At 33.9% G+C, this 17,527-nt stretch overlaps 1 protein-coding gene and 1 long non-coding RNA gene across 3 annotated transcripts; one reads left to right on the forward strand and one right to left on the reverse strand.

Annotated features, from left to right (window-relative positions):
* Positions 1-579: 579 nt before the first annotated feature.
* On the reverse strand, positions 580-2,922 carry LOC110798318 (uncharacterized). The gene is made up of 3 exons (XM_022003493.2): positions 2,594-2,922; positions 990-1,172; positions 580-815 (listed from the first exon to the last, which is right to left on the reverse strand). Exons 2-3 carry the CDS (start codon positions 1,165-1,167, stop codon positions 580-582), a joined length of 414 nt encoding a protein of 137 aa, XP_021859185.2. The 5' UTR covers positions 1,168-1,172; positions 2,594-2,922.
* A 2,901-nt stretch (positions 2,923-5,823) lies between these two features.
* LOC130470671 (uncharacterized) lies at positions 5,824-10,559 on the forward strand. 2 transcript variants are annotated; one of them, XR_008931396.1, is made up of 11 exons: positions 5,824-6,123; positions 7,693-7,805; positions 8,054-8,117; positions 8,195-8,347; positions 8,443-8,521; positions 8,723-8,832; positions 8,917-8,958; positions 9,140-9,197; positions 9,586-9,712; positions 9,802-9,914; positions 10,034-10,559. It is a non-coding gene; the product is annotated as an uncharacterized lncRNA (long non-coding RNA). The 2 variants fall into 2 exon arrangements; XR_008931395.1 differs by having other exon boundaries at positions 9,802-10,559.
* The last annotated feature ends 6,968 nt before the right edge of the window (positions 10,560-17,527 follow it).

Genomic DNA, 17,527 nt, shown 5'->3' on the forward strand with positions numbered 1-17,527 from the left:
TATTTCCGATTCTGACAATATTTCCGTTTCCGGCAATATTTCCGATTCTGGCAATATTTCCATTTCCGATAATATTTTCCGACACGTACCATGTTTCCGTTTCCGGCAACATCTACGACTTGGATAATATTTATATTTCCGATACGATCCATATTTCCGTTTCCGGCAATATCATCGTTTCCGGAGTATTCATTCCTTGCCTGTGACGATCTTAGCTCCCACTGAAACCAAGATCCGTCGGTTCCGAATATTCATAGATGGAGTATTTAATGCTATTAAATACTTGATCCGTTTACGTACTATTTGTGTGACCCTACGGGTTCAGTCAAGAGTAAGCTGTGGATTAATATCATTAATTCCACTTGAAGTGAAGCGGCCTCTAGCTAGGCATTCAGCTCACTTGATCTCACTGAATTATTAACTTGTTAATTAATACTGAACCGCATTTATTAGACTTAACATAGAATGCATACTTGGACCAAGGGCATTATTTCCTTCAGAAATATCGTACTATAAAGGGGCATTTTCACAAAATAACCAAAGCATTCAAATTACTTATTTAGGAAATCACTATTACCTTCACAATATCAAGTGCTTCTGTTCGTTTTTTTCCAGTCTCCACTCATCATATACCAAGGGACATAATCGAGGATTTCGTGCTACAGTTCCAATAAAGTGAGCAAGATCAGAATGTTCATCGCCAATTGGTTGCCAACATTTATTCCACCTCAGAACTATTCTCGTTTCCTTAGGTTGATTCCAAATATGTGCCATTAAAGTAGGTCCTCTGCGTTTCTTAGTAGAGGTTTCAGAATCTATGGCGAAAAAAAAAAGAAATTAAGTTGACTTATTTAACTTGAGTGAAATATTCTATATACCAATTTTCACCATGCTAGAAACTACAACATAATAAAGTACGACAAAAAAAAATGTATATTGGTCTTTACATTATTTACAAACGTTAACAAAAATAATAAAACAAAACTTACCTTCAACATCTTCATTCTCTAAATTCTCATCAATCATCTGATCTTCTAGTTCTTCTAGACTTGCTGATACAGGAGTCATATTTCTTGGAGTGTCCACAATATTTCCACTAGCTCCCTGAGTATCAGAATCTTCATGTGAATGAAGAGTCACTGTTCGAAGCTTCTTTCGTCTTCCCATTGAATCTGTATGCAAGTCAACAAACTCAAATAATAGTTATCTTAATATTCAAACATAACCTAATATCAAATAAAGAACAAGCAGTTATAGATATACTCAAGACATTAAAAGGCATAGATCCCATAAATAAAGTGCACATCACAAATATTACTCTACATTTAAAAATGACCCACGTGACAAGTAACAGAAAAATGAAGACAAGCTACCTAAAAACATCTACACTAATTATACGAATGGTCTTCCATCTACATCTCCATCTCTTCTTCGGTGTCTTCCATTTGATCATCATCTACAAAAGTCCCTTCAAATGCAATTTATATTAGACAACATCATGTCTAATTACTATGCTTCTCGTTTTTTCTTCTACTCAAGTCAAAACATAGTGGACACTTGCATATTTGAAGAATAACAAAATATCTAGCATTAATTATATTCCTATTACCTTTCTAACTAAAAAGGGTATCCTTGGTGGTCCAATTACTACCTAGTCTGCCACTAAACAAACAAAAAACCTCCAATATTACTAAGATAGTATATAACTGACATATTAGTATTAGTATAGTATATACTAATAGAGGATACTAAGGGTATACTCGTAATTGTACTATTGTATGATATTTATTATATATATGAGTCTCAGACACCCGTATTAGGGTAAATCGTATCATTATATTCACATGGTAACAAGAGCCCTAGGTTTTTCCTTTAGATCCAAAATCCTAAAATCTGATAGTTTTTAATACTGCAAATTCACATTGCAAAAAATACTTTATTGTTCCCAATTGAAAATCAGATTTATTTTAATCAAACTGTTATTCAGCAATTACATGATGCTATATTATTAACAATTATTTATAGTTAGCATTCCCAAAAGTCAACTTCTTTGAAACTCTTTTATTTAGCTTCTGCCATTCACTATTAATTCATTGGGTTTCCATTGAAGGAGAACACAGCTTCATTACCACCATATGTTCATAGGAAGGGATTTTGTTGCCTTCTTTGCTAACCAATTGACCTCCATAGTTTACGATTCTACAATTTGTCCTATTCCATCTTCTATGGTTCTACAATTTGTCATGTTCCATCCAAAATAATGGGATTAAATTGCATTAACTGTTCATTTTCACCCAGGAAAATAGAATTGATGTGAAATAGTTGAAGTATAAGATATTCAACAACAATAGAGTTGTATCCAGGAGATAAAATCAGAATAAATGGACAATAAGGCAATGAAAATGTGAATAAGCCAGAGACTATAATAATGCAAACTAAATGAAACAAAATCTGGCGTAACTAAATCATTAGACCAATTTCCATATGCAATTTTTAAAGCTTAAAGATGGTACAAAAATCAATCCCTTATAAACTTAAACTCTTACCAAATTCAAAGAAAAAAATAGATCTTTGATTAACAAGTTAGACTTACCCGTCCGATCGAAGAAGCACTAACGCCGGACAACACCCGATGCCGCCACCACCAGCTCAAACTCCACCTCAATTCTTCTAATTTTTAGCAAGATTCACCAATTTGTAGTGAAAATATAGTTACAAAGATGTTCGTAGAGAATTGAATCAGTATTTTGAGTATTTAGAATTGTAGATGAGAGAGAAAATGTTGGGGGCGAGGGTTTGAGTTCTGGTTTATGAGTTATGTGAGGGTTTCTTTAGGTTGGAAAAATTGAAGCGCGAATAGAAAAAAAATTGGTCCAAATCATCGCGCCTAGTGGGCTGATACACCGCCAAAGAAATTTTGGGCTTTTACTGGCATATTTTAGAAACGCCACTAATTATGCCGCCTAAAGATGTATTATAGTGGCATTTAACATAAATGCCGCTAGATATATGCCGCTAGATTAGTAAATTGTTGTAGTATCTGTCCCAAGTAAGTGGGGATGGAGGTAGATTTGGTGGGTGATGGGGCGGGGATGGGTATAAAAGTCGTACCCGCCATGGTTGATGGGTCGGGTGTGGATTTTGTGTTGAATCCGCCTCATCTCCATCCGCGCCGCCCCATCCCCACTCGCCCCGCTTCATACCCGTCATTGGTGATGGGGCGGGTGTGAGTTTATTTGTTTGTAGGTGATAATATTAATTAAGGCGAGACTTTTAAGTTTTTTTTTTGTTATGGCGGGTACTTTTTTCCGATTATATATGTTACTTTTAGTACAAGGTATCTTTTCTAAAGTTAGTTTTTCATTTCTCCGTATATATGAAAATGTTTGCTATATAAGAAAAATTAGGCGGGTATTGGTGTTGGTATGGGGCGGGGTTGAGACGGAGATGGATACCCAGGCGGGTGTGGGCGGGAATGGATTTTAGTTTGTACTCGTTGGGGCGAGGATGAAGATTAATTTTGTACTCGCCATGGGTGATGGGGCAGGAATGGGGATGAAAAATTTAGTGGGGATGGGGATGGGGATGGAGGACCTACATACGCATCTGTCCCGCTCATTGACATCCCTAACCAAATGTAAAGAATAAAAAGGAACGGATGGAGTATGATTTAAGTGGGCTCATTAAAATATAAAAACAATAAACAATTAGAGAGTGGGGTAAAAATTATCAAAAATAAAAATTGTGGCTCATAAAAAAATACAGAAGGAAGTTATAATTGTGACTGCTTAAAAAATTACAGAAGAGTACTCTCTTATGCAAGTGGATGACTAAGGCCCTGTTCTTTTTGGCTTAATTTCAGTTTCAGGACTTATTTGGCAGTTCAGTTCAGGAGCATTCAGTTCAGTTCAGTTCAGTTCAGGAGCATTAAGTTCAGTTCAGTTTAATTCAATTCAATTTAATTTAATAATAATAATAATAATAATAATAATTAATTATTATAATAATAATAATTATTATTATATTATTATTATTAATATTACTTACATTATTATTTATATTATTGTATTTCTTACTATTTATATTTATATTTATATTATTATATTACTTATTATTATTATTTATAACTAATTATACAATTTATTATTATTTATTAATTAGTTACGGATTATTAGTTATTAATTATTTAGTTATTAGTTATTAAATATGAATTATTATTATTATTATTATTATTATTATTATTATTATTATTTATCATTTATTGTAATTATTGAGTAATCAATTACTGATTATTATTATTATTATTATTATTATTATTATTATTATTATTATTATTATTATTTATCATTTATTGTAATTATTGAGTAATCAATTACTGATTATTATTATTATTATTATTATTATTATTTATTATATATTTATTTAGTTATTAATTAATAATTATTCTTTAGTTATTATTTATTATTCTTTAGTTATTATTTATTATTATTATTATTATTTATTATTTATTATTTATTATTTATTATTTATTATTTATTATTTATTATTATTATTTATTATTATTATTTATTATTTATTATTTATTATTTATTATTTATTATTTATTATTTATTTCGGTAATATATTATGTTAAGTTCAATTCATTTCAGTTCAGTTCAGGAGCTTTCAGTTCAGTTCAGTTCAGGAGCATTCAATTCAGTTCAGTTCAGTTCAGTTCAATTCAGTTCAGTTCAATTCAGTTCAGTTCAGTTCAGCTCTAAAGAACAGGGCCTAAGTTGATTCATAATATTGAAAAGGCATATACGTGTTGTGAATAATCCATTGTATTCTTAATCTTACAAAAATAATATCAACTCAATGTTACCAAAATAAAAATGAAACGAAAGTAGCTCCGATCCTACGTGGACGGAATTTGGTAAATAAGTTTTATTACAACGTAGAACTGGAAATAAATGATTTTTTTTTTGTGTACCACCCGGTTCACACTTAGGGGTAATCTGAATTAGGGGAGAGCTCTGAGTGGATAGGTTCCAGTCCCCTCCCAATTATTGTTGTGGGGATCGAACACGGAGTCCTCTCTATCAAGTTCAGTCTCAATCATCACTGAACCAACAGACAATTGATAATGAGAAATAAGTTTTCAATGGACATTATATTACTTTAGTAAATCGTTCCTCAGTAACTATTTCTTGTAGCAGCTTTCTCAGATAGCGGTTTTAGGACAAAATAACCATCTCTTGTAACAACTTCATTCCATAAACATGGTGCGTATGAGAATTTGTATAGCTTTGCGGGCTAGAGTTAGAAAACGTGCACCACTAGTCTGCTAGTACTGACATCAAAATCAATATCAATCAATACCTAGTATTTAAAAAGGATAACCATATATGATTAGTTGACACGTGTCACCCTACCATATATGATTAGTTGACACGTATCACCCTATCATATATGATTAGTTAACACATGTCACCCTGATATATCTTTCACCCATAAATTTGTTTTTTTTTCAATTTTTCATTTTGTTGTTTGTAATACGAAATATTTTACGGCTTCAACACCTATTTCACTTCATCTTCCTCATTAAACATCAATTCACAATTTAATTCATATATTCATTCAATCGCTTCCACTCGGTCACTCCATCTCCCTCTGTAACACTCAAATTAATTCACCATTTATTTTCTTTTCCAACTTTCACCTCTATTAATCATCTATTCCCACTAAAAACGCAAGCCTTCGATAAAATTAGCACTTTAAAAGATGGCTTAACAACCACTATATAATTGTCCGTTCATTGAACGGACTCAAAAGCTAGTTAGAAATAAAATAGGGTCAAAGTGAATTACGTGAATAATGCAAAAGGTCAAAACAGTGCGAGTATTAACGGAGTATTTATTATTGTTATAAAAAAATACGGAGTAAAAAATTATGTCTTCCTAAATTCCGGCATTATTTCTAAGTTCTCCGGCGATAAAACTTCTACCTTCACATAAACGGCGCTGCGCCATCGGCTTCCTCTGCTGCAAGCACCACCGAGTTCCTCCGATGCCAGCACGACTTCTGCCAGCGGTTGACTGTTGTTGTCGCTGAGTATCTCTCTTCACCTCCGACAAAGATAAGGTTTGCGCTACGCCTTTCTTCCTTCAGTAAATTGAACTCGATTCGTTTGTTAGTTTCAATAATTGGGTTCATAATTCTAGGATTTTTGTTGAAAATTTTCATCTTTAGGTCTTGGATTTAATTGGGTTCATCATTCTAGGATTTTGTTGAAATGTTCCATTTGCACTATAATTCAGCAAGATTGTCGTTCTTAATTTTGCTTTTAGCTGTACCATTTCCCCCAAAAAATGGTGGGTCGTTGTACTTGTTAAAATAAATAAATGTATGAAGTGGAATTTGAATAGCTCGCTCTCTTTGGTGAAACCTCTTCGAGTTAAATGTAGGATATTTTGATATTTACCACCTTTTAAGTTTCATGTTTATGTAGGATATTTTGATATTTACCACCTTTTAAGTTTCATGTTTTTGTATTTACCACCTTATAAAATGTTATTTTATATTTACCACCTTAATCTTATGAAATATTTTAAATTTACCACCTTTTAGCGGTTTTCATTAAATTTTCGGCCCATGTGAACCTTGTTTAACTAGCTTTTTTCAATTGAAAACCTACTAAAAGATGAGGAAAGTTAAAGAAATTGGTTAAGTGGAGTTCATATGGATGAAAAATCTGATGAAATTCGTTAAAAGGTGGTGAATACGAAACTTTTCATAAAATTAAGGTGGTAAATATGAAATAACATTTTATAAGGTGGTAAATAAAAAAACATGAAACTTAAAAGGTGGTAAATATGAAAAATTCCTTAAATGTACTACTCGTAGATGTTTCTTTCTGAATTCAAATTCAAAAGAACCCCTTCACTTCCTTCTTCGCAACTGCTTCTTCTCTTCGAATTAAGGTGTTGTTTAATTTTACAGAATAATTTTGTTTCTATGTCTTTACTTTTGATTCATGAATCTATTTTATCTCTATTATATAAAGGAACAGCTGAGGTCTTTTTGGTAAAATAACTTTTCGTGTCCCCAAGGAAAAATACGAATATACCCTCTATACTAAACTGCCCTGAGCCCTTTCTGGCTTCCTGTTCCACCGTTTTCTCTCTCCTCCTTCCCGTTTGATCTCTCCTTCCTCACTCCCGTTTTCTCCTTCGATCTTCTTCATCTACGAATACCACTCAAATCCTCTTTGATCTTCTTCGATCTTTTTCCTCTAAAGATGCCTTCGATCTTATTCATCCTATCCCTCGATCTTCTTCCTCTCCTTCGATCGATTTACCATTGGAGGAGATAGATTCAAATTTGGGGGAAAATTGAAATTTTCGTAATAAATAATTGAATTTAGGGGTTTAGGGAAGGAAAATGAAATTTTCGTAATAAATATTCGATTAATCGACGAGTTTGATCGATCTTCTTCGATTATCAGGTAACAGTTCTTCATTTGCTTTTCTGTTTGTTTAAATTACATTTCTTTTTCTGGGGATTTTTTTCTTTCTGTTTTGATAATTATTACGATTTTAATTAGGTGTTGGTAATTTAATTTCGTTTTGTGATTATTTTCAAGCAATATTCTGATTTTCTTTTGAATTAGGTGTTGGTAATTTAATTTTGGTTCGTGATTTTTTTCTTCAGGATTTTAGTTAATTTTTAGTTTGCTGAGGTTTCTGCTGAGGTTAATTTTTAGTTTCCATCGACGTCCACTTCTCGGCAACCGTTTTCCCTCATTATCTCCGTCGAATATTAAGGTAATTATTTCTTCCAATCTCTCTGTTTTTTGATTAATTTTTCAATTGCTTTGAAATTTCGCCTGTCAATTGTTGTTGTGGATCTGGATTTATCTTATTTTCACAGTAAATTTTTAAAAATGGTGATGAACATGGATATTTGTTTAAATAAGATGTCTTTTTATTGGTAATTTACTAAAGAATATGGATTTTGGGTATTGTTTTGTGAATGGTGTCCCTGGCTCTTTTTATGGCTCTTTTTATGACAGGCTTTTTCCCACCAACCACTTGCATTTTGTTCATTCTTCGTATAGCCTCCAGTGGCTATCTAAGGTGATCAATCTTCATACAATCTGCAGCTAAAATTGTTGGTAAATTGTGGTGTTCAATGAATGATGATGAATCTACAGGTGCCAGCAGACATAGAGGACAACAAGGAGAACATTTACATAGCAAGGACAAGCCCGTCTAATGTGCTTAGAGCTTACAATAAGCATTTTGAAAAGGAATCATGTTAAATGTTTGAGTTTCTTGCCACCGTCCTCAATGATTTGGTTTTTGAGGTATCGTATCTCTTCCCTCTCAAAATATTAACACTCTCCTGGATCTTTTCCATTGCATCTTTCTCTTTCTTACTTTTGATTGATCTTGATTTTAGGTGTGCAGAGTATATTTAGCCCTAAGTTTCTCTATCTCGCTGTCTCTTCTCTTCCAGCGTTGTTTCCTCTTCTAATTCGGTATGCTTTCTTTCTCCCCCACTATAATTAGCCATAAGTTTTACTTTCTTTGTTGTAGTGTTAATAGTTGCTGAAATTTATTTGAATTGCATTGACTCATTCAGAATATCGCAATGCATTGATTTTGATGCCCATTTCGTTTCTTAATTTTGTTAATTTTGCTTCATTCAAAGTTTTATAATTGAGTGTTTGTTCGTGTAGCTGTTGCGTCTGTTATTGGTTGTCTGCTGCTGTGGTTTACAGTGTGCAGTGTCTGGTTGTTGCTGGCTTGCTGCTGTTACTTTCTACTGTTGCTTTGCTGGTGCTTTCAAGTAAGGTTTTCTCTCCAGTTGTTGTTGTGTGGAGTGATGTTGTTAGTGTGCAGCATTTCAGTAATTGGATGTTCTTGATTTCAGGTGCAGTCTGTTCTGTTTGGTGTGCATAAGTAATCTCTATGAGTAAGTACCGAAATAAAAAATATATTCTGATGACAACAAACAAAACAATATATAACCTGTTGTCGTCCTAAAATTGAATAAGTGCTTAAATAACTTCCATTAAGAAGGAAATCTGCTATTTTGACATACTCCTTTCATTATTTTAAAAGTCTAAATGCTACTTATGTTTTAAATTTCTCAGCCGACATATCAGCAAGTCCAATCAAGGCGCTCAGCTTATGTTCCTGCTGATGGTGAAGGTATATGACTCAATTATGTGCCCAATTACCCGAGGTTTGGAGTGACTAGAGACATCGGTTTATCTCTATTATTAAATTACTCTGTTAATTTTTATCGGAATTAACCTATTCGATATTGAAACCTTTATTCACCTTCTAATTGTGGATTATCGAGATTTTGTACCTTACTCATTTTATCACGATACGTATCTTCACATGATGGGTTTCTATCGTTCTAATTTCTGCTCACTCAGTGCATATTTCGATTTTTCTGTTTTTGACTAAATTTATTTACTCTTATTTTATGAATTAGAAGCGTGCATATATATATGTTCTTAGAATTTAATTGGTTATGTTGATTATTTTGCGAAAAAACTCAGCATACTTTACTATTTTGTTAAAATTTCAGGAAAGTTGCGTTATTAGCTGGTGGGGATGTATTGGCGATACTTCTGTTTGCTGCAATTGGAAGATTTAGCCATGATTTCCTGTTTTCGAAGCTGAAACGTTGCGTATTGGTCACCCATTCATCGCGGGTTTGTTAGATTTTATTAACAGTTGAGCTATTGACTATCCATGTAAAGTGTTTAGATTTCGGGGTAATTAGTGTTGAAATTTGGTGCAGGATGATTTCTTAGTGCATACTTCTTTGGAGGATATAGTGAGGATGGTCAAGGGATGAATGGTTCGAATAAGGCAGTAGCTGCTGCGGCTAAATCTTGGGCCTTGGGTATACCGGTAAGTCCGTTTTTTACCTTTTTCATGTTTACTCCATGAATTCACACTTGAAAGATCGATCCTCATTGAACAATGCATTTCTGCTCCAAATAAAGTCTGCAACTTCTTAAACTGTATAGGAGAATCATGTATTAAATCAGTACATGTTGAGAAACTTTTCATGGCATTGGATTTTTGCCTTCAGCCTCCAGGGGACAGTCCAACGAGAAAGTCCATGTTTGATTCTCTCATTGTTGGCTGCATCCCTGTTGTGTTTGATCCATTCACGGCACATTATCTTGGAAGTATTCCGTGTTTATAGACCAAGACGAGGTCAAGCTGTCATGGGTGAATGTGATAGAGAGGCTTATGAAGATCCCTCGAAAAGAAACGCAACAAATGAGGAAGTATATTATTAATGAGTTGATGCCTAGGTTGGTTTATGCAACTGCTAACACCAAGTTGGAGAAATTTGAAGATGCATTCACTCTAGCTGTGAATAATTTGCTTGAAAGGGCGATTAGCAGATTTCCTTGAATAGGAATTAAAGGATGTTTTCCTTCTTTTTAGATATTAAGCTAGAAATTATTATATTTTTTTCCCCTTTTACATAGGGAAAATGTTGTTAATAGAAAGCCATACAATATCTTCAATAACACAAATTTGCAAAGCATGACATTTTCTGTTGGTTTAGTTTTTGAACAATTTTTATTGCATAGTATTTATTATAATTAGTTGTATTAACTAAATTTTTAATTTTATATATAATCCCGCACGCATCGCGTGCATATAAGACTAGTGGTTTAATATGAGATGGCCAGTTGTGTGCATCTAATTTATATTTCCACTCAAATAAAAGGTAATGTGGTTTACTCATTGAGTGTCTTATTATCATCATGTATGTAACTCGGATTCGGGTGACACGAGTACGTACCTGTCCAAATGTTCAACTAGCCTACTCCGTATTTAAAATGTAGTGTTCATATCCAGGACGGAGCAACTCTTGGAACTGTACAATCTGCTCTCCCTCCCCCCGAAACTAAAAGCTAGAAATCTAGATCTCTTTATATTTACTGTACCTCAATTGTCGACGAAGCTAGCTCTCAGGCAGAAGTTGGTGCGGTTTCTGGTATCCGTTGACCCACGGTTCAGTTATTATCGACTTAGGTGCTCAGCGTTTAGGCGAAGTTTTATTACGGAGTATGAACATGCTCAGTGTTTTGGGGTAAAGTTTATGTTACGCATAGCCGCATTTGGGTCTATTTGTAATACTACAAAAATTTGTATCTTTTATGACAACCTAATAATGACGGGTAAAAATTCCGTCGTAAAAACGCTTTTGCGACGGGATAACAACACACAAAGACGGGAACAACCGTCGCAAATGTCTTGTATGACGGGTTAATGACGGGATTTTCCATTAACAACGGCCCCTTTTATGACGGATTCGCGACGGAAAATCCCGTCGTTAATCAACAATTATTTGTCTTTAGCGACGAATAGTACAATTTCTTGTAAGGTAAGTTCTATGTAAGTCCATATGCTGACATAGATGAACTCCATAGGATGAACTCCATAGGCCTACTTAATGACCCCATAGGATGAACTCCATAGGTTTAATTAGTAAATACACCATGATTACAAGACTTGCAACAATGATCCTTACAAACAACATTAGGAAAAACCGACTTGCTAGAGATTATGGTCAAACAATTAAAATAGTACAGAACCACCAATTAACCAAAGTTTGTCACAACTTACTAATCTCACAATCTCAACAAACCAATCCAACAATTAATAACTACTCATACAGATTACAGACCCCATTTAACTATTTAACTATCAATAAACTACACCCATGCATGACAAACCCCACAATATCTCCCCAGCAAGCCTCATAGTTTCAAGGGCTCTCCGAATTCAGCATCACTCACAAGTTTAGCGGATTGACCTCGGAATAAACGACCCCCCAGGGAACAAATTTTGAAGACATTGAGCCTGTTCGTCCTCCGACAACATTAGCCATACATTAATTCTCATGATGTCATCATTGTCTTGATCGAAATACTCTATAGCTTGGATCAATTGAACCATAGACAACCGCTTAACATTCAGAAGATAAATCAGTCGCTCAGCAGCTTTTTCCTTTCCTGAACCTATCCTTATCAAGTAAGACTTAATTATATCGCTTAACATACGGAGTATCAATGTTATTCAAAAAGTAAAGCTGCAAGTTGTAGTTTACCTGATCCAGCCTGTACTTACGCCTTTCTTACTAGAGCCGGTAGAGGAACAACATTGTTCACCAGACCTTTTGCTGTCACACATTGTTTCATAAGTTGGATACTTATGAGGACATGAACAGCATTCTGACGCAGTCGGAATTACCAAAGAAAAGCAAGCGCTAATCTTTAAAACCAATGAACATATTTACGAGCGATAAATCTGTAAAAGCTCCGGAATCCACCAGAAAAGAGATAAACTCTCAGAATTTTATTATCAAAAGAATAGTTGCCTTCTATTGACGAAACTAAAGTGTTTAAATAGTTAACGCAAAACCCTAATACGAAACGGAATTAAAAACAAAAGTCGAAAATAATTAAACTGCAGTTTTCGAGCCCTAAACGAACTCGGATGGCTTAAAAAGCCCATCAATCACGGCGTCGCTGTGAGTTGAACTCGTGGGCCCGTTTCCTTTCCGAAAACTTATTCTATTAAGCAATCGGACACCGGAGGCTCGACTAGTAGAAATCATTTCAGCAATTTTTGGCAATTTGCTTCTTTGTCGAATCGTGCAGCCATCCTTCCTACGTCCCATTCACACTTCTTGGCCCTCTTGGCCCACTCGCTTGAATCTCATTCAGGCATCTGATTTGTAGTAGGCACATCCTTCTTGTTAGCCCTCTCATACGAATCACAATCAGTCACTTTATTAGGCTTAGCCTGATATACAAAATGACAATGATTATATTTATTTCTTGGTTGTTTCTACCAGACAGACAAATGACTGCTGATAAATTAATAAAATTCCACAACTAAACCAAAAAAGAACATAGATATATACACCCATTCATACATACTTTAATCAAATGATACCTGAAATGAAAGAAGGTGAAAATCAAACTTCCAAAACCATCAACAAATACACTAACGGCCCATTCGGTAGCCGGTCATAAACGGCGTCAATGAGAATGAATTTGTATGTAAATTTGTAGAGAAAATCAATATTCATTCCCGTGGTGATGCTAATTCACTCAAAGTTATCTCTTTTTCTTTATAAATTTTAATTACCATCCATTACCATTTGAGGAGTGATATTAGGTGGGAATGCAAATTTATGAAGAAAAACACCAAACTTGAGACCAAATTTCATTACCATGGACATCAGGATGTTAGTTTGATTTATTCTCATTCCCACCGTTTATTACCGGCTACCAAACGGGCCGTAAAAACAACAATTTCAGACAGATAAAGATAATCCAGAAAATTAAACCTGCATTTGTGTCAGTTTATGACTTTATGGAACAAGGTTGCTACGTAGTTTGGAACCTCCAGCAGCCTTGGGTAACCCATATCTTATTCCAAGCAACCAAACTCTCTTTGAAACCCTAACCTAACAGTACGTCCATAGACAACTCTTACAAGCCAATTGAACAACTTGTAACACTTTTTGACCATTCAGTACTTGTTCACGCATTGCTTGCAAACATGCCAGCAACGTTTTCAGACTATATAAATGTTTTTAAACAATTTCAATATTAAGTAAGATATTATCAATATTTCAATCGATCTTATGTAGTTATGTTTATGGAGGATTTCTAAACATCAAGTCGTTTGTGTCCACAAGTGAGTACCAATACAAAAAATTTACCTGAATTACTAGTCATATGTACAGTAAGCAAAGCTGTAAAAGACAGTCTGGGTTTTTCATTCACTGCAGAACTGTTGGAAATACTAGATCAATTCAAGGCGTAACCCTAACAATTACTGTAAAAAAAATAAGCTAATTAATCGAGAATATAATACTTGTTAGTGGAAGAAAATGTACTTCGTATATTAAATGAATAATATCCTCGAAAATCATCTTGTAGGTTACATCATAGATAATGTTTTTTCTACGAATCGAAACCCTAAAACCTGTACAATGAATCGAATATATTGAACTACAACTTGAAGTCTTCTAACTTGATGATATCTCTTGGTCTTCAATTGGTTTCAAATAAGAAAGAATAATCTCTATTCTTTCTGACGAAATCACGAACACTTGGTGGTAATGGAACACGAGCGCGGACAACCTTAGTGATGGAACCCTTTTTACAACCCAACCATGAATTACGGGAAGCTTTCTTAGTGATGATAGTAGTACTCTTTCTAATTGCCAATGCTGAATTATCCGACGCCTTTGTGATTGTGACAGTACCCTTATTATGCGCCGCCAGTAATGAAGTATCCGACGCCTTTGTGATTGTGACAGTACCCTTATCATGCGCCGCCAGTAGTGAATTACCCGACGCCTTATCATTAGTGATGGTACCATCTGCAGTCGTCTTACCCGCTACCGTACAACTTTCAACACCCTTACGAGACGGCGGCATCGATGACTTGCCGGAAGCCCTAATTGTCAACTCCATAGTAGCACTTTTTCTTGCTTTTTTAAGGATTTTTGAACTAGTGCAACGTTTTACTGTGTTTGTCTTAGAAATCAAGGGTTTTTGTTTCTGAGTAGTAGCATTCTTAACGGGTTCAGACACGATTCTTGTAAAACGAATCTTTTCGTATTTCATCAAAGATGGGTCAGATGGGTAAACAAAGTTCCACTTTATTACTTTCATTGACTCCATGGCTACTCACTGATCAATTGAAGAAAAGAAAGTAGGGTTTGTTTATTGGTAACTTTGAACTTTGAAAGTTAGACGGAAGATCAATTATTGTTGGATAGATGAAATATTTGGCAAGTTTTTGTTTTGATGGGATTGGGACTTATTGTTGAGGGTTTGTTCCCTTTTATAAATAATTTAAATATTTGTTTTATGGAAACTGATTACTTGGGGCCTAATAATTGACCTTCCGTTTCTCTTGTACAACGATTCTAGATTTTTCTTACACATTTTCCTATATCCCATGGATTTCAGATTTTTTATCTCAACAAATGAATCTCAGATTTTCTTTTCAACAAATTTATCACCTCAATCGGATTTTCTCTCATCACGTTCAAGAATTCAAATTGAAACCTGGGTCAATTAAATCTCAGGTAATTTGACAATTTCTCCATTTTTTTTATTCGTTCAAAATCTTTTCGCTTTCAGTAACTTTCCTGTAAGACGGCCTTACAGGCACGTCCAGGAAAGACCATTCATTTGCCCACGCGCATAATCCTTCCACGCGCCTATAAATACAAAATTCATTTCTCTCTCCTCATTGTTTCCTCCATTACTGCCCCATTCTAAATCATTTAATTTCTCCTCTCTGCTCTCTCCTCTCTCCTCACTCTCCTCAAGATTCAATGCTTCCTGCCTTCCTGCATTCATCTATCCTCGCCGGAAACAACCACCATCAGCTCCAAGGTCCACCATATTCCGAGGAGCTCCTCCTCGTCGCTCCTCTTCTCAAAACCATAGAAAATCTGAAGGTGCGACAGTGGAGGTGCAACGGTGGATGTGCAACGGCTACATCGATCTCGCCGCCGGCTTATCTCCCTCCTCAAGCTTGCCGTTGATTTGGATTTGGATTTTAGATTTTTTATTTTAGGATTTTGATTTTAGGGTTTTGATTTAGGGTTTTTTTAATTTAGGATTTTGATTTGGGGTTTTTTTTTAATTTAGGTTATGAATCTGTTGCGCTAGGTTGACGAATGACGAGGTGCTACTTCGTAAGGCCATCTTCGAAACCAACCGGCGACATTCCTTAAGAAATTATATTATGGATCTTGATGTTGAAGGAAGACCAAAGCAGTATAACAAATTATTGGTGGGCCACTATAGGACTTTAGGTGTTCTTTTATTTTCATCAATTTTGTTTTCATTTATTCTAATACAGGCAGACAAATATACTTGGAGTCTTAAACAAGTGACATCAAAAAATGAGCAATGTTAAAGCACTAATTGGTTACATCGTTAATTAATTGGTGTAGTTTGTTAATTAATTGGTTTCATTATTTAATTAATTGATTCCATTGCGTAACTAATTAATTTCAGTGATTAACTAATTAGTTTAAGTACTTAATTACGGAGTGTTATGTTCCATTGCTTAACTAATTGGTTCTATTACTTAACTATTGAATTTTATGTTTAACTAATTGAATTAATTGATTTCAGTGCTTAACTAATTGATTCTTTTATTTAACTAATTGGTTCCATTACTTAACTAATTGAATTTCATGCTTAACTAATTGAATTAATTGGTTCAACTGCTTAACTAATTAATTTTATTACTTAACTAATTGGTTGTGTTACTTATCTAATTTAATTGTATGATTAACTAATTAATTGAACTAATTAGCTTTAACTAATTCAATTCGTTCCATTGCTTACCTAATTAGTTTCAGCGCTTAACTAATTGATGTCATTGCTTAACTAGTTAAATAACTAATTAAATATCAGGATTAACTAATTAAATTTCAGGTTAACAAATACTTTCTTTCTATTTGTTAACTTATTAGTTTCATTGTTTAACTAATTGGTTCCATCGCTTAACTAATTGAATTTTATGCTTAACTAATTGAATTCAGGTTTAACAAATACTTTTTTATATCTTTAAAATTATTGGTTCTATTGCTTGACTAATTAGTTTCAGTGCTTTACTAATTAGTTACATAGCTTCATTAATTGGATTCATTGCTTAACTAATTGATTTCGTTGCTTAACTAATTGGTTTCAGTGCTTAACTAATTGGTTTTATTGCTTAACTAATTGGTTCCAGTGTTTAACTAATTGGTTCCAGTGTTTAACTAATTGGTTTCATTGTTTAACGAATTAGTTTAAATGTTTGACTAATCGGTTTCATTACTTAACTAATTGATTTTAATGCTTAACTAACTGGTTCCAGTGCTTGACTAATTGGTTACATTGATTAACTAATCAGTTCAAATGCTTAATAAATTGGTTCCATTGCTTAACTAATTGGTTTAATTGTTAAACTAATTGAATTCCATACTTAACTAATTGAATTGCATGATTAACAAATACTTTCTTTATACAATACAAGTAAACTTATTGGTTCCACAACTTAACTAATTACACTACTAGAATTCGCAGTTTTAACGACAAACTATTCACGACGAAACAAAAATTTTGTCGTTAATAGTCTATTTGCACTACGTTACTACGACAAGCCCAATTGTTGGTAGTAATTGATTAAAACTAAGAATACAAAATTTAATACAGTTGTCGTTAATGTGAAAAGTAAATAATAAAAAAAATTAATAAATTAATAAATAAAAAGTAAAAGCCGTCGCTAAAAACATTTATTTAGTCAGAGCGGGATTATTTTTCGTAAATACCGGGCAAATTAAATTTTCACAACTTCTCATAATCAATAACGCAATTCTCTGAAAATGGTTGAAACCCTACATCTTCTTCCTCAATTTTCCTTCCTAAACCCTAATCACAAAACTCACGATTCACATACAATCGGAA

This window comes from Spinacia oleracea, chromosome 3, assembly GCF_020520425.1.
Source record: "Spinacia oleracea cultivar Varoflay chromosome 3, BTI_SOV_V1, whole genome shotgun sequence".
NCBI lineage: Eukaryota > Viridiplantae > Streptophyta > Magnoliopsida > Caryophyllales > Amaranthaceae > Spinacia > Spinacia oleracea.